The following is an 18,383-nucleotide window of genomic DNA, read 5'->3' on the forward strand; positions in this document are numbered from 1 at the left end:
CAAGATAGGGCTTTTCCTATTCAGTGATGCAAAGGTTTCTTCTTAGCTTTCAAAATACTATGCTGTCAGGTAGCTTTACACCTAACTTTTTTTATAATGAAGAGGAGAAAATTGAAAGATGGTTAAAAAAGTATAGACTACCTTCAAATCTTAGCATGTTTGCCTTTTCAAAAATGTTAATACATTTGACTCTACTGAGAAAGTGTTCTAAAATGAAACATGATAAGGGAAAATAATCTTCAAGAGGTCTTTGAACCTGTTTTACTAGATTAAATTAGTTTTACTAAATTATGTTCATCAAATACATATTCATTGTCTTATTAAAGAACGTAGTTATTTTAAGTCACTAATATTTGAAGACTGGGAAAATTGTGCCAAAACAATTTAGAAGCTAAGCTTGGCTTTCCTTCTTGATATAGCTCCAAAGAGATTTATTTCCTGATGTTCCTAAAATTTGAATTTTCTTCTGCTAGAATGTTCTAGTAAATGCATGTTTTAATGCTATTTTGCAACGTTGACATTTATACTTGAGATAAGTTTTCGCCTACAACCATCTGCTGGCTAGACATGTCTACCTGGGCAATCCTCTTGAAACAAATAGAGCCATCTACTGCGCTATCTCCAACCCTTATCCTTATCCTTAGTTGTATAATATTTCCCCCAGTGTCTGGAATATTTCCTTGTCTATAAAGGGAGATCAGGAGGAGATTATTGACTAAAGAACTTCCTTACCTGGGAGAGTTTATTAGTACAAAATGCATGACAAGGTAAGGAACATGGGAGTTGATTTTTTTTTCTCTCTGGTATTCTATACATTTAGACACTTCAGGTTATTGGATTTTGGTACTGAGTCCTTCTAACTGGTAAAGCCTTCCATGATCAAAGGGTAGGATCCTCATCATCATAGATAAAAATATTAGTAGTGATAGAGCAGCTACTGAAAGAAAAGTACTTTTGAAACGTAGACTCCTATAGAGTGATATTTGATATGAAAAAATCATTTGTCTTGGAAAAAGAGAAACTCTACACTACCTTTGCTATTTTTTTAATTTGTTTTTTACTTTAGCTATTTCTTTAACCAAATTTTGACCTTGTGATATTGATCAAGGTCCTCAGCTCCACAGAGACCAGGACACTGGATGCTCTAGGAAATGAACTTACATGGAATAAAAATAAGATGGAACAAGTGAGGATTCAGCTAATATGCCATTTCTGCCAGGAAGCTTTTCTTGACAACTCCCCCTTCCATCTCCCTGTTCCCACCCATACACAAGAAGATCACACACAGTTTAGACAGCCTTCCTGTGTACTTATAAAGTGTCCGAAAACTGTGTTATAGTGACCCACCTGCACATCTCTCTTGCTCATTACTGGGTCATGAATGCCTTGAAACAACTGCTTTTTAGCTTCTTTTGTGAACAAACAGTATTTTCCCAATCACAGCTAATTACTTCAGATGCATCTTTAATCCTGTGTAGATATGTTGAACCTAAACATTTGCAATTAATAATAATTATTTTTTAGTTTTTTCATGGAAGTATAAAGTTTTTTATGGAAGTGCTTAATAATTATCAACTGATAATGGCTTTTTCCCCCAGGACCTTTCCCAGTGGTCAGTTTAATGGTGGGCTCTGTTGTTCTGAGCATGGCCCCCGACGAACACTTTCTCGTATCCAGCAGTAACGGAACTGCACTGAATACCACCATGATAGACTTTGCAGCTAGAGATGCAGCAAGAGTATTGATTGCAAGCACCCTTACTCTTTTGGTTGGAATCATACAGGTAATGGGCTTACAAGTGATATACAGGTTGACAGAATTTGTATCTGAAAGAACTGTTAAGCATGTGGACTTAAAGATTCATTTAAAAGCAAAACAAATCACTTTAAGACTCTCAAAGCTATTTTTTAAGTTATACTGTTTTAGGTCAGATGCCAAAATAGTCAGCAAGCCGCCACTTATTAAAGCTCACTTAATCATCAAAGTCAGAGACAGAAAAAACAAGACAGAGGAACATGTGTGATTAGAATGAGAATAGGAAAAGGGAGTTGTGCCAGAACCCATAAAGAGACAAAAAATATTCTGGCCACTGGAGTCATGAAACCTAGAGTTACAGGAAAAAAACCTACAGGAATTTTTCTTATTATATATCTAGAAATACTTTAAGGTTCATACTACACATGGTTTTCAAATTTTAGAAGGGTGGATGGGAGAGATAGGGCCAGAGTTTTAGTTGGTATTAAATTTAATTCATTAATAGTTCAAAAGTGTTGGTCCTTCTCCCAGGCAAGAGTTTAATTTCTCCTTCCTTCTTGTTCTAGTTGATATTTGGAGGTTTGCAGGTTGGATTCATAGTAAGGTATCTGGCAGATCCTCTGGTTGGTGGATTCACAACAGCTGCTGCCTTCCAAGTGTTGGTCTCACAGCTAAAGATCGTCCTCAATGTTTCAACCAAAAACTATAACGGAATTCTCTCCATCGTCTATGTAAGTGTTGCTTCTCTGCAGGGATGGCTCACTTTTCCTACTGAACCTGAGTCTGGAGAGTATAAGCTCCTCCATGCCATGCTTTGGGAGCCATTGAAAACATTCTTCTCTGAAAGAAGCAGTAGCATCAGGAGTTACATTGAAAAAGGCAGAGTTTGCAAATCATTGTTTTCAGTGGGTCAATATGGTTTCAGAAGTGTCGTCAATCTTCAAAATATTAATAAAAGCAAAGTTTTATACTGAAGACTGGTTTGGGAGGCAGCACACTTGAGTTGCATTCTCAACCTTGCCTCTCACAAGCTAAGTGACCTTGGACACAGGGTGTAGGATAGTGGCTGAAAACTCAGTTTGGATGACCAAGATTCACATATATCCTGACTCTATTATTTATTATTTGCTCTATTGCATGAGCAAATTGCTATGCCTCAACTTCCTTCCCTGCAAAATGGAGTTGGTAATAATATATACAAGTTAAATTAAATAAGGCTGTATGAGAAGCCCATGGTCTAGGGGCTGGCGAATAACAAAGTACTCAAAAAAAGAGCGTTACTTTGAGGGGCTTTCCTGGCGGTCCATAGGTTTAGACTCTGTGCCTATACTGCAGGGGAGGTGGGTACAATCTCTGGTTGGGGAACTAAGCTGAAATTATTTATTATTTCACATCTCAGGACTTCTTTTTTATTTATAAAGTGAAATGATTGGAGATGTATCTCTAAAGCCTTTTTTAACTCTGAGAGTCCATAAAATGCATAATGTAAATGTCCCAGCAATTATAGATGAAAAGGAATGTTAGATTCGGAGATGATTCAACATGCAAAAGAGATGCAAAAGAAGGATGTATTTCACGCTAATTAGATTTGAAAAAGTTCTTGGATCTAAATATGTGTTCTATATAGAGCATATTATCGATGCTTGAAAAATGGTGATAATAGTAACATGATGTCACCCTAGCTTAGGGAGAATGATACCAAATACAATGTGCTAGCTTTAAGAATGGAGTCCTTTAATGACCCGTGTATTCTAATGACCTTTAATTTCTTTAATAATTCATGTAGCTTTTAAAATGAGGTAAGGCTGTGCATACCTATCTAAAAATTAGTGAGGTGGTCAAGGGTTTGCTGAAGTTTGCAGCATTCCGTAGTTCCATTCAACATTAGCATTACTTTATCCATTCAACAAATGTTACCTAGTGTCTATTATGAGCCAGATATCATGCTGAGCAGTGGGACTAGATGCATACTTGCTCAATAGCTCAGTTATCCCTGACTCTTTGCAACCCTTTAAACTGTAGCTTACCAGGCTCCTCAGTTCATGGGATTTCCTAGGCAAGAATACTGCAGTGGGTTGCCATTTCCTCCTCCAGAGGATTGTCCCAATCCAGGGATCAAGCCTGCATCTCCTGTGTCTCCTGCATTGCAGGTGGATTCTTTACCTGCTGAGCCATTGGAGAAGCCCGAGGTAGAGGCTAGGCTACCTAGCCCTAGGACTAGGTAGAGGAGGCAGTTTAACATAGTGATTAAGACTATGGACTTTGGAGTCTTGGTTCTACCACTTATGATCCTATGATTAAATATGATGTGATTCTGGGCATGTCATATTTGACTTCTTTTTCCCTGCCAAGTCCTAGGTTTGCTTTGAGATCATCTGACTGCCTTTTTCTGACAGGTTATCTCACTTTTGCAGTCTCTATGCACTGTGGGTTTTGTTGTTATTGTTTGTTTTTTGCTTTCTTACTTTCTCTATCAACTGTTTGTTCATTTATCCCTATTGTCATCCATTCATCTTTTCAATAAGTATTTATTGAAACCTACCATGTGCCAGGGACTTTTCAGTCCTTGTACAAACCCACTGACTCCTGAATCCACCAAGACACCCCTGACTGAGTGTGCTCACCTCCTTGTTTGAACATTGCTAGGCCTGCATCCTCACAGATTACAGGAGGCCTAGCCTGATAGGTAATCTGGGTCCTTGGTCACTGTTGGACTTCTGAAGATGGGGGAAATGAAATTTCACAGTTTTTCTGGTCTCTTAGGACATGTTCAAGATAAAGTTTGCTGCAAATAACCCCACTTTCAACAGAAACCAAAGTAAACTGGGAAACGCTAGATAGAACAAGGTCAAAAGTAGTTATTAAACTATTATGTGCCTTATGTTGTGTTGAACATTATTCTTGAAGCTTCACGTTAGAATGTGTTAGAGAATTCTGCAAGCCATTCCTTCCAGGTCAGCCAAATTGGATAAAGATACTTCAATCATCCTTGTGTGAGGGTGAATATAAGCTTGCTTTTCTGAAAAAAGAAGAAACAGCAGGTCTGGAAATAATTGCTTAAGGATTGAATGAGCCTCTCAGTACCTGAACAGAGAATTCTGCTTATGATATTACCGGTTGTGACTATTCATGAAAGAATCCTTCAGCAAATGCAGGGCATTTGTGGATTCCTCCAGGAAAGACTGTAAGATTGTTGTAAGATGGATTTCCCTGGAACGGAGTTAACATCCCTTTTGTTGTAAACTTATGCTTTGGCTCATCTGCCTGCTCCTCTCTCAAAAAAAAAAAAAAAAAGAAAAAAGAAATAATGAATATAAATAATGGGAGGAGGAAATAATGGAAAAGAAAGAAAAACAGAAACTTCAGTTTACAAATGCCAGAGATGCTGGGTATAGGATGCAGAAGGGAGGGACTTCCCTAGTGGTCCAGTGGTTAAGATTCCATGTCCCCAGTTCAGAGGGCACAGGTTCTATCCCTGGTTGGGAAACTAAGATCTCACATGCTCTGTGGCCAAAAAAAACCCCCAAAAGATAGAGGCTACAAAAGGAAAATGACAAGATGCTGGCAGAATTCAGAATTAGTAATACTCAAGCTACCGTGTGGCTACTCAATTATGTAAGTAAATCATGCAGTCCATTTCAAAGTGGTTATGTTTTCCTACCATTCACTCTGAATGGTTTGTCTTGATAGACAAGGGAAGTCTTTCTGCTTGCTGATTAAATTGGCTCTGTGTCCCCATTTCTTCCCTAACGAGAAGGAAGACCACATTGAAAAGTTCTGCCCAGATGGTGAGAGTTTTGAAAGCTACCCCCAAGCTTGATCAGATTCGTTATTTAGAACCTATTTCCGTATGTAAAAATGAAGCCATTATAAAACAAAAGTAACACTTTAAGGGTTTATCTTATATACGCACAGAAGTTCTGGTGGGAGGAAATTCCTGACAGCAAGGGGTTTGTTATATTCATAGAGACAAGATGAATTAAAATAAATTTGGCACCAAAAGTTAACTAATGATTTTCCTCATATGTAATACAGGTATAATTTTTAACTTATGGCTTCATATACCCAGTAGGAAGAAATTCTTTAAATGAAATGGTTCTAAAATTCTCCAAACATAGTAGGAAATATAATAAAATACCCATTTCTGAAAAGTTTTATTATCTTGATTTGCCTGGTCAGAATACTAGGCTGAAATATGGAATTGTAAGTGTATCCATATTTTAAACATATTTTAGTTAGTATTTTAATTTAATTTATTAAAATATTAATAAGTTAGAGTTACTTTTCAGTGCTTTCTTGTCTCATTTCTGTATCTTGGAGTATTAATACAATCTGACTACTTCAGTTTATATGGGTTGGTTTTATTTCCACATATATTAAGCTTTCTTTTGTATAACTTTTCATAAGAGATTCTGAATAAATATTCAATATAGGCAACTGATATATTCATAAGCTTGTTTGATGTAATTGTGTAATGTAAACTGATTTTGGTTTTTGCAACTCACATTACATTTATTTTTTTCATATTACATTTTTAATACAGTTACAGATGCTTTTTATTCAAAGGTCTAAGTGAGTCTCATAGATTACATGAGAATCCTATAGTGATCATTTTTGTAAGGTGAAAATTTTTAGGATTGGGATAGTTGTTCATATTGTTCTTAAGTTTGAATTTTTCCATCTTGTGTTGAAAGTAAACCTTTATTGTGTAGACAGTTAATTGAAGCATTATGTTTAGCTCATGAGGGTCATTATCAGGAAATTTGATTATATAAAGAACTGGATAGCAATACCTTGAAGACTATGTTATTTAGGGCTGTGTACTATGGTGTTCACACGTGTGCTAAGTTGCTTTAGTCGTGTCTGACTCTTTTTGACCTGACGGACGATAGCCGGCCAGGCTCCTCTGTCTGTGGGATTCTCCAGGCAAGAATACTGGAGTCGGTGGCCATTTCCTCCTCCAGTGGATCTTCCTGACCAGGGAATTGAACCCATGTCTCTTACTCTCCTGCATTGGCAGGAGGGTTCTTTACTACTAGCACTACCTGGGAAGCCTGTACTGCTCTGGTAGATGCCTTAAATTCTTGAGTTGTTGTGTCTGCTTGTATAGTTTCTGATTTGTTTTCTTTTTCACCTTGCAATCACTGGCTTCATCTTGTTACTATCAATGTATCTGCCTCTAGCAATTTTTACTGACTCTGGAAAGTGTTCAAAGTAAACATGCTAGTATTGGGTTTAAAACAAGGACAAAAATACTCAGTGAAAATCCAAGAGGCTTCCCACAAATCAGATTCTTGAACTCTAGTTCAAGCACTTGGTGGAATGTATTTTGCTTACACAATGGCTTGTTCTCTCATTCCCTTACTCTTGAACGTTTTCCAAAGAATGAGGTTGCTGGCAAGATGACTCCCACGTTACCTGTTGATCACTATACATAATTGTTACCAGATTGTTGTTATAACTATTTGAAGTAATATTTTATCTTTATTTAAAATATATATCTATAAAAGGACTCATTCAAGGTAAAGTAACCTTCACTGGGAGATTACTTGTCTGGAAGAACCTTCTAAAGTCATGCCTTCTATGGAAGTTCCTATAACAAAGGTATTAATGTTCTCCCTTGAGATTCTTCCTTGCTAATCTCCTTTGATTCCCAGAAACCACCTATTTACAAAACAAAGCTAGTTTTTCTTGAGCTGGATTGTATGTCCACTTGGAAAGAATTCAGTTCAGTTCAGTTCAGTTGCTCAGTCATGTCCCACTCTTTGCAACCCCATGGACTGCAGCACGCCAGGCCTCCCTGTCCATCACCAACTCCCGGAGCTTACCCAAACTCAAGTCCATTGAGTCAGTGATGCCATCCAACCATATCATCCTCTGTCGTCCCCTTCTCCTCCTGCATTCAATCTTTCCCAGCATCCAGGTCTTTTCAAATGAGTCAGTTCTTCACATCAGGTGACCAAAATATTGGAGTTTCAGCTTCAACATCAGTCCTTCCAATGAACACCCAGGACTGATCTCCTTTAGGATGGACTGGTTGGATCTCTTTGCAGTCCAAAGGACTCTCGAGTCTTCTCCAACACCACAGTTCAAAAGCATTAATTCTTCGGTGCTCGGCTTTCTTTATAGTCCAACTCTCACATCCATACATGACTATTGGAGAAACCATAGCCTTGACTAGACAGACCTTTGTTGACAAAGTAATATCTCTGCTTTTTAATATGCTGTCTAGGTTGGGCATAACTTTCCTTCCAAGGAGCAAGCGTCTTTTAATTTCATGGCTGCAATCACCATCTGCAGTGATTTTGGAGGTCCAAAAAATAATGTCTGACACTGTTTCCCCATCTATTTGCCATTAAGTGATGGAACCGGATGCCATGATCTTAGTTTTCTGAATGTTGAGCTTTAAGCCAACTTTTTCACTATCCTTTTCCACTTTCATCAAGAGGCTCTTTAGTTCCTCTTCACTTTCTGCTATGAGGTGAAGGTGGTGTCATCTGCACATCTGAGGTTATTGATATTTCTCCCGGCAATCTTGATTTCAGCTTGCACTTCTTCCAGCCCAGTGTTTCTCAAGATGTACTCTGCATATAAGTTAAATAAGCAGGGTGACAATATACACAGCCTTGACGTACTCCTTTTCCTACTTGGAACCAGTCTGTTGTTCCATGTCCAGTTCTAACTGTTGCTTCCTGACCTGTATACAGGTTTCTCAAGAGTCAGGTCAGGTGGTCTGGTATTCCCATCTCTTTCAGAATTTTCCACAGTTTATTGTGATCCACACAGTCAAAGGCTTTGGCATAGTCAATAAAGCAGAAATAGATGTTTTTCTGGAACTCTCTTGCTTTTTTTTTTTTGAAAGAGTTAGTTTTATTAAATGATCATAGTTCAAGTTTGAACTAAGTACCAAATTTCCAAAATTTCTATTTGACCTATATATCAATTCAATAGCTTTTCTTTGTCATAAAGAATGGACGAGTCCATATGTATCTACATATGAAGAATTTTAGGAATTTTTATTAACATCTGTATCATTCATGTTTAGTGAAGAGTTTTACCTAAAATATTGGTTAACCAGGACTTTTCATTTCTGTTTTTAATCTCAATAATACATATCAACATGATGAAAATTAGGTAACTTAGTATCACCCGTAAAGCTACTTAAGGTATAAACTTTTAAAGCTTTTCTGCAAGCAAAAGACAGTATATAATGATATATTTTCTTTTAAAAGGTCTCATTTTTATTGTAAAAAATACAGATAAGCTAAAATAAGAAAGCAGAAATCACCCATACTTTTGCCACTCCAAGTTAACCATCATTAGTAACTTGGTATTGATATTACAAGGGCTAGACATTAATGGTGTCTGTATTAACAAACACAAATTAAAATTTTTTTAATTTTACATGAAATTCTTAAGTGCTCTTTGATGATGATATGATTTTTCATACAGGAGGTATATGAAATTATTTTTTTTACAGACACTGGTTGAGATTTTTCAAAATATTGGTAACACTAATCTTGCTGATTTCATTGCTGGCTTACTCACCATTATCATCTGTATGGCGGTTAAGGAATTAAATGATCGATTTAAACACAAAATCCCAGTCCCTATTCCTATAGAAGTGATTGTGGTAAGTAGAATGTGTAAATAGAAAATTCAGCATTAATTAGCTTTGTAAGAAAGGAACTGTTCAAACAAATGAACTCTTTTAAAACCTCTTTTGTTTTATTTCAGACAATAGCAGCTACTGCCATTTCGTATGGAGTTGACCTGCAAAAAAATTATAATGCTGGCATTGTTAAATCCATCCCAAGTGGGTGAGTATGGAGTTCCTCTTAGGCATTAATAATAAATTGTCAGTACCTCCTATTTAAATGAAACAAGCTTCATTTCACTGGTGGTCCTTCAATAGTCTCATGTGTATTATCTTAAAGAAATATCCCATTTGTGCAAACTATCAGCTAAAGATCAAGTCATTTGTTTAAAAGCAGACTATATGCTCTTTTGCTTTACACTCTTAAAACATGGCAGGACATGTACAGTTAACTCCAGACTCCTGATTTAAACTCATATATACAATTACAGTATAAGCAGAATCATGGTGTGTAACGCTTATTGTACTGAGAACAATCTGCTTAAAAGAAAAAGGGAGATCTGGCCTAAATTCTCTTCCATATAATCAGCTTAAGATAATAATTATATCATTTGTTCCTATAAATAAAATGGATGATCTTCAAGGAAGGTTTGATATTTTGGTAGTTTGGTGAATTAAGGGAGTAAGGAACTAAGAGTCTTTGTCCTCTATCGTCATCTAGTTCTGTGGCCCTGGGATGGAGGGGGGTTCTCCTATAGTGTAAGTATTAGCCGTTCAGTTGTGTCTGACTCTTTGTGACCTCGTGATTCTAGTCCACCAGGCTCCTCTGTCCACAGAGGTCTCCAGGCAAGAATACTGGAGTGGGTTGCCATTCCCTTCTCCAGGGGGTCTTCCTGATCTGGGGATCAAACCCAGGTCTCCTGCATTGCAGGCTGATTCTTTATCATCTGAGCCAGCAGCACAAAGCTGGTGACAAACCACTGAAGTCTCAACCTCAGCTTCTTGTGAAACACCAGTGAGATCCCTCATGAAGTGCAGAGCGAACCAAGGGCCCTACAGCATAATTTGGTCATATGACAGTGAAAAAGAAACACAAATGTTTATTAGATTTGTAACATGAACTTTCAGCATTCATGACTAGACTTGCTATTAGATGACAAGTGAGTACTGGTTTCCCTCTCATTAAATACTAGCTGAGGGACCTGTAACAACACTCTGTGTTTTTCATGCCCTTGATAGAAATTCCTCAGGCCAGGCCAGCCCCGGGGCTTATTCCACAGGGGACTGCTGCCTTGACATTAGATTAATTGTATGATTTCTTCTAATCTATTTAAAAAAAGGAAAGAAAAGTTACAACTGGCTACATGGGGCTTAATTTATGTATCATCCATTCCAGTGTTTCACAAGCTCACTTTTTTCTAAGAATTACATGAGACCTTAACACAAATTCCTTCCTGGTTCTCATCCTAAACCTAATTAATATTTTTCAAAGGGGCTTCACATGATTCTAATGATTAGTAAGTTTGGGAAACTTTACATTAGAGGATCAACATTTTGATAGTGAATCCTAATGCTGGTATAAATCTAGTAATAAAAAGATGCAGTGTGGCTACTTGAGTTACAGTGTTTTCACCCTAACAACTAGATTATTTGAGTAGTTTCAAATAGCTACATTAAAGATATATTTTATAGATCCACGCTGTCAGGTTTCCTAGGTATAACTCTTAGAGGAGGTCCATGGCAAATGCCCTGTCCCCTAAGTCCAAGGTAGATTCAAGTCCACTAGCTTTTGGGTACTCCCTTTTGCTGCCACAAGTGATCCTTTCTGGCCCGATCAAGAGATTTCCTGGATGCTCTCCTGCTGAAAATGGATCTCTAGCCTCTTGCTGTTGGGTTAGTCAAGTTGAATGCTCTGACAGACCACTTGTTGTGATTGGTCAGTCTGCCTCACCTGCCTGGCCCCCGGGATATATATAAGCTCTTCCCCAAGGGTAGTGATCTCACTTGTCTTGTTCAGCTTTTTGATACCCCAGAAATAAGTATAATAACATTAGCAAACACTGGAAAAGAAAGCATGATATGGAGATTGGAAAAGGGCAAGGAAAGGAGTGTGGGATGAGTAGGATGAAATGAAGAGGAACAAAAGAATGGTTGTGGAACTTCCCTGATAGTCCAACGGTTAAGACCCCTCACTTTCAATGCAGGGGGCGTGGGTTCTGTGCCTGGTCAGGAAAGTAAGATGCCACATGCTGTGTGGCGCAGCCGAAACAAAACAAAAAAAATATAGATTGTGCCTGCCCACTTCTTCATCTCCTCTCCATGTCAATCCCCCAATAAGGGAGTAAAAGCACAGCCATTACTAGCAGTTTTCTTTAATCCCACTGAGAGTTAATGCCATATGTCAGTACTGCTCAGTGTCCAAGGACACCGTCCCCCAAACCATAACCACTTGCCCTATTCCCCTACTGCCTTTCTTGGTCAAATATACAATTTCTCCAAGTGTGGTCAGCTTCTGAGCATCTCACTGGGATTCACCCAAACCAGGGCCCCCTATTCTCTCACTAACTCTTTTTCTTAACCAGCAGACTTTAAGAGGGCAAATCAGATCTGGCTACTCAGGAAATGTCTAACATTCACACTCGGGCCCACTAAATACTTCACTCTTCTGGGCCTCAGTTCTCTAATCAACAAAAAGAGAAAGGTAGATTCAACAATTTCAAGGATATTAGATTTAGGATAATACTTTGGATAATATTAAGATATTAGCAGGTTCTAGATTTCTATGGCTTTCTATAAGAACCTTATTTCTACACTACCACTTCCAACTATAGGGGAAAAAAGTGTAGTTTCCTATGAAAGGAGCTTCAGGTATGAGGTAGGTCAGGGATTTTTTTTTTTTTTTTTTTTTTTGCCAGAGAACTGGCCATACGGATAATCATCAAGATGCAGGCACAAGAAAGGAATTCTTTCTGATGTTCATACTTGGGGATGATTGCATACTTATAAATTTGTAGATTTATTTCTTTATATGGTTGGTGAGTAGCTTTGGTTTTGTCAAATAGTAACTGTTTGATCCCACAACTATAGTGACTGTGGAGCATTCTGATAACCATATACATTTAATCTTTTGGGGGTACTCAAGAAGATTTTAAGTATCATGGCCCTTCGATAAGGATTTTCCACTTCACTGTTTCAGCATCTTACATTCTTTGTCTCTGTAACTGACCTGACCACTTCTTGTACAGGGTAAATCTCATTTAATGGCTAGGATATCTTTTAAAGATATCCTAGATATCAAAGACCTTTGATATTAAGGATATCAAAGACCTCTGAGATGAAATTGTAAGGAGAAACACTAATGTATGAGATGGTGCAGCATAGAATTATGTGGTATTAAAAAATCAGTAATGACAGGTTTCTTCTTGTCAGAGTGTAGATAAGGCAGCATCCATAATCTCTCAAATAGGGGACAAAGGAATCAGCCAGTGAGATAGCACCAGCTTCTGACTGAAAATTGTAAAACAGGTGCTACTACTTATCCATCTTATGTACCTCTTGTTCTCTTGGATTAAATTCTTTCATGTCTGACTTGTGGCTGGGTTGATGTAGCATTTGGTGGGGTGGGGGAAGAGCATTGTAGTCAAATTGTCACAACATTTTTCATTTAAAAACTAGGTTTTTGCCTCCAGCAATGCCATCTGTGAGTCTGTTTTCTGAGATGCTGACTGCATCATTTTCCATCTCTGTGGTCGCTTATGCCATTGCAGTGTCTGTAGGAAAAGTATATGCCATCAAGCATGATTACACCATCGATGGGAATCAGGTATGGTCACCCTTTTGCTGAACTGGTTTGTAGGACTGAAACTAAGAAGAAAATATGGGAAAGACTTTGTTGTCTGTTAAAGAAGGGATTGGTTTCTCCCATCCATCTTTACTGAGTTGGTTTCTCTCCTGCATGTGCTAATTTGAAGTTATTTTCAAATATGCTTGCTGTATCACTTCATTTTAAAAATATATTTTGTTGTTTATATATTCATATTTTATTAAATATCTGAAAGATAGGAATGTAAAAAAAAAATAAGCATGATATACCATTATATTTTTAAAAATACTAGCTATAATTCCATAATATCATCTAATATCCAGTCAGTTTTTAGGTAGGTAACCATAATATCATTATCACAACTAAAAAGATGAATAATAATTCTTTAATAACATTAACTATCTAGTCATTTTTTAGGTTGTCTTAAGTTTTTTGAACAGCTGATTTGTTTGGCTAAATATCCAAAAAAGCTCCATGTGTTATATTACCTAGATATATCCCTTTTTTATTTTACATTTTTCAAAGATTTACTTTTTTAATTGAGGTATAGTTGATGTACTATATTATATAAGTTTCAGGTATGCAACATAGCAATTCACAAACTTTTAAGGTTATACTCCATTTATGGTTCTTAGAAAATAATTGGCTATATTACCTGTGATCTATGCATCACTTTACCTTTTAAGAAAAAAGTCAAAGTAATCCTAATTTTTAAAAAGTTAATTCAGTTAGATCATAAATAACGTTTAAGCTTAACATATTAAGAGCAAGTTGGAATAAGAATTCTTCATGTAATCTAGTATCTCCTGGTAATTAAAAACAATTTTTTTCTTGATAATTTTTTTTAAAGGCAGCTATAATATGGCAAAAGATTACCACAAACATCAATGATAATAGTTGTGACCACTTTAAATTGAGGTAGTTCATTATGCAATTAATTGCAGGTTTCCCCCATATCCAAAAGTAGAGAGTTCCTATGAAAATCTTCTTAAGCTGAAATGGCAGTAAAGTGAAGAAGCAGTTACCTTAAGACACATCTTGCAAACAGATGCACAAAATACACTGAGATGAACAGGTGCTCACAAACACAGTTCAGGGCAATGGCGGCTCCATGCTGAGATGCTGAGACACTGAGATGCTGAGATGCTGAGTGTAGTTTCCCAGGAAGGAGCGTGGTGCTGCCACTCTCTCTGCTTGGGGACCATGCTGCCTCTATTAGGGGTTGCTGCAAAAACAAACATTTTTCGCCCTTTTTCATAATAGCAAAAATTCTCTTGAGATTTCTTTGAGTTAGCAAAAACAGGTAACTAACTTAGATGGGTCTTTTATAAAAGACAAGTGGTGTAAAGCAAACTTTTGAAAAGCAGGGGATACCAGTAACAGATACAAGATGGGTTTTGTAGCATCTGATCCATTACCACGCTGATTTTCCACTGCTTGCAAATCTGCAAGTCTGGTTTGTGTCTATAAACACAGCATAGCAATTACAGTAATTAAATGATTAGCCATCAGAATAATCATTCTCCAAGTCATAATATACTTCCTAGCAAATATCCAACCTCAGAAAAAATATTTTATGTGAGAGTTACAGATAGGCCACTCACCAGGAAGTAAGATAAAGCATTTCAGCAAAAGATAAGTCAATCTTCAGAACAGTTGAGAGCAGTGAAGCCTCTCTTAGGCTTTATGGAGCCCAGATTCCACGTGTCTTTCAAGGTCTCCAAGCACCTTTAATGGTAAGAATTAAACTGGGACTCCCAGGCAGGCTGGGCTTGGGAGTTTGCTTTCTTAATGCTCTTCGCTTGACGAGAGTCTTCCAAAGATTTGATTTGTAGCATCACTACCATTCATTCTCTCTCTCTCTCTTAGGAATTCATCGCCTTTGGAATCAGCAACATCTTCTCTGGATTATTCTCTTGCTTTGTGGCTACCACTGCCCTGTCCCGCACCGCTGTCCAGGAGAGTACTGGGGGAAAGACACAGGTATGGGGCAGCAGTGTGGTCATATCCATCTAGAATGATGTAAAGAATGAATCAGGGGAATGGTGGCTCAGAAAAGCTTGCACAAGAACTCAGTACGATTAGCCTTTGAGAAAAGTAAAACTTGCACATCCCGTTCTGATTCCATCTGGGACCTCTCCATCTCTGTGACGATGATCTACCCCCTCCCTGTGAAGCTCTCTTTATAGTTTTATGATGCAGTAAGTCTCAAACCTTTTTGTGTCGTTGCCCAGCTGGCAGATAGCGCCACTTACTTGCTTTTGCAGGGATGATAACAGTTGATAATGAAGGTGCTGATTTTTTTCTATTTGTTATCTGGGAATAGAGAAGGCCTAGTAAGATCTCTTTGTGGCTTAGTGAGTTATTCTGTTTTCAGGAAAATGAAAAGCTGTCTATTTACATTTCCTTTACCAAGGATCAGGAGCTTCCTCCAGAGGCCTTGCGTCCGACAGAACCACAGTTTGCTAGCTAAGCATATTTCTGTTAAACACTTTGTCATTTCTTCCTGAGAAAGACTTTTGTTCTTGAAGTTCTGAATGTGGTTTGATCTTGCCTTCAACTGTGATTTTAAGTTGCGGCCTTCCCCCAAACCAGCATCCCAGTTAATCTCTGGAAAACTCCTCCTTCACTAGGCCAGGTAGCTTAGGACCTGTACTCAGGCCATCCTTTTCAGCAGGACACGAGTCAGCTATGCCAAACCAAATGGATGGGGGTGAGGGGCAGGCCCAGGGATTGTGTTTCTGTTATGCCTGGGGAGTTTTCTCCTCCCAACACAGAAAGAACTATTATTTAAGAGTAAATAGTATTTTGAGACTATAAGGAGCAACAATTCAAAGTAAATAGTTTAACACACACAGTCTTCAAATAGGATTTTTTTTTTCCAGGTAGAGATGCAAATAAATATAAAAAAGAGAGTAACTGAGAAAATGAATGACTCCAGCAGTGAGTGGCTCAGGGAGAGTTTGAATTGTCTCCAAGATGCTCATGATGCTCCTTTCCCATTCATAACAGATCTTTGTGACAGAGTCAGAGGAATTGGCCTTCTCCAATTTCTTGGCTCCCAATGAACAAACATTTACTTTCAATTTTCAGAATTACTCTATTTAAGACTGAGTTTCCTTCTCCATTTTTCTGAAAACATTTCTAGCTCTGAGAGAGCAAATAAAACAATACAGCCTCAAGCAGGAAGCATAACCAGAGATCTGTGGTAAGGGGAAGAGGTTGGAGGTGATTGCCAAAGCTGCTCCTGTGTTCAGGGGCAGCTGTTAGCAGTGAAGTTTTCTGTGGCTTCCACTGGACATGGAGACTTGACAAGCTCCCCAAGGCACATGGCTGTAAGTGGGTACAGGCAGATCCCCAAGAGCTGATGTTCACTGTCTGCTAACTCCAGGCTCAAATGGGGACAGCCCTCACCCCTCTCCCTTCCCCCCAAGAATGCCCATGCAAAGTGATCCCTTGGCAGAAGGTTTGGGGATAATGGTGTTCTGGTAAGCTAATACCCCCTGCCACACACTGGCATGTATTATATTTAGGAATGAAGGATGCCAGAATTTTAGTACTGAAGAATGAAACAAGCACAGAAACCACTTGGTATTTAATTACTGAAATGTATACTAAGTTCTGGGGTTAAAAGTCTAAGTGTCTGGACTAAAATCCAGGAACTAATGACCAACTAAATTGGCAAGTCTTCCCTTGTTGTTTGACTTTTCCTGGATTTTTCATGTTGGAGCCTCAGTTTCAGAATCTATGCAATGGTGGGTAATCATTGTATCCACCTCACAGAGACTCCGTATAGATTAAATAAGCAAATGTTTGTAAAATTCTGGCACATATATGTTGACTGTTGATTGTTCCAGTCATTAAGTTCTCAAGGTAAGAATAATGCCTTACTACCTATGACACATACATTGTACCTGACACATAAGAAACATATATTTGCTGAATGAATGGATGGAATCATGAGTGTCAGTGGATACTATCAACTGTTTTCAGCACATCTATAGATGCTCAACATTGCCAACCTGTGCTTTCTCTCATCTCCATCTGGCTCCTAATGATTCATGAAAAAGTAATTCTGATGACAAACTATTCTCTAGCCTGGTTATCCTCTCAGTTAACAGAAGAATTGTCTAGCAACTGAATCTGCTCATAGATACAAAATACATAGCATTTCCTGCCAAATAAGTAATTTTCCCTTATAAATTAAGTACAGGTAGTGGGCCCCCCTGCAGATTTTAAAAATAGTAACCAAAATTAGTCTTGGTCCCCATAATTGAGGGCTAATTATTCCCTATCCTCGGTGAGTAGGTGGCCACCCTCCTGGCATGAGTTGGGCAGCTGGCTTTGGTCCCTGTTCCCAAATCTCCATCTCTTTCTCCAATCCACAGAGCCCTACATCCACAGTGAAATGCAAGTGGCTCATGATAGACAATAAATATTGGTTAAGTAATTTCACAGAACTAAAGGAAGGAAAGAAAGGAGGGAAGGATGAAGGAAGGATACCGGATTCTCTGCTTAGATAGGAGAGGGGGGATATCTCACTAAGATACTGGGAACCTCAATGTGTGGTGTTGCAAGATACAGATTACCTAGAAGTGGGGATCTGGATGGACAGAACAGACTTTTCAGTATATCATATACATAATATGGCCTCAGGCTAGCCTAGCTATCCTCTGATCAATTTGCCAGATGGAGTGGATGAGTGTGGCTACTGCAGTTCTTTACATTTTTGGATTTTTATTTGTATTGGCTTTATGTGTCTCCTTGAATGCAAACATCTTGCATTAGGCAGTACCAGGGCCCAATGAAACCTTCTCTACTGCTTCCTCTCTGCTCGTTTGGCTTCTGGCTCCCTCTCTCCTCTCCTTCGTTTTAGAGTTTCTAGGCTTCACCTTGGCCAGGCCCCAGCTGTCTCAGCAGAGAATCCACTGGTCATCTAATCACACCACAGCATAGTCCCCACACCCTCAGCTTCTGTCCTAGCTATTTGTGAATCTTGGGAGAGCTTTTCTGCCAGTGAAGGTCAAGTTTCTGAAGCTTCCATTACTCCTGCTACTGGCCCCGTCACACGGGCTGCTGTAGGAGGAGGATGCTGGTGACGCGGTCCTACCTCTCAACAGGCTCATGTGGTGTTTTTTAACCTGCAGGACTGGTGAATTCATTTTCTCGGAGATTATCATGGCAACTGTGCCTGCAAAGTGTTATTAG

At 38.4% G+C, this 18,383-nt stretch overlaps 1 protein-coding gene across 2 annotated transcripts in view; it reads left to right on the forward strand.

Annotated features, from left to right (window-relative positions):
* Nucleotides 1–18,383, forward strand: part of SLC26A4 (solute carrier family 26 member 4) — a 53,846-nt gene that overhangs the window by 10,302 nt on the left and 25,161 nt on the right. For both annotated transcript variants that reach the window (XM_065938752.1, XM_065938754.1), the window contains exons 4-9: nucleotides 1,599–1,783; nucleotides 2,322–2,486; nucleotides 9,236–9,388; nucleotides 9,493–9,575; nucleotides 13,028–13,175; nucleotides 15,045–15,158. In XM_065938752.1, the coding sequence (XP_065794824.1) occupies nucleotides 1,599–1,783; nucleotides 2,322–2,486; nucleotides 9,236–9,388; nucleotides 9,493–9,575; nucleotides 13,028–13,175; nucleotides 15,045–15,158 (848 nt within the window). The remainder of the gene's footprint in view (nucleotides 1–1,598; nucleotides 1,784–2,321; nucleotides 2,487–9,235; nucleotides 9,389–9,492; nucleotides 9,576–13,027; nucleotides 13,176–15,044; nucleotides 15,159–18,383) is intronic.

The sequence above is a fragment of the Muntiacus reevesi genome, chromosome 6 (assembly GCF_963930625.1).
Source record: "Muntiacus reevesi chromosome 6, mMunRee1.1, whole genome shotgun sequence".
NCBI classification, from domain to species: domain Eukaryota; kingdom Metazoa; phylum Chordata; class Mammalia; order Artiodactyla; family Cervidae; genus Muntiacus; species Muntiacus reevesi.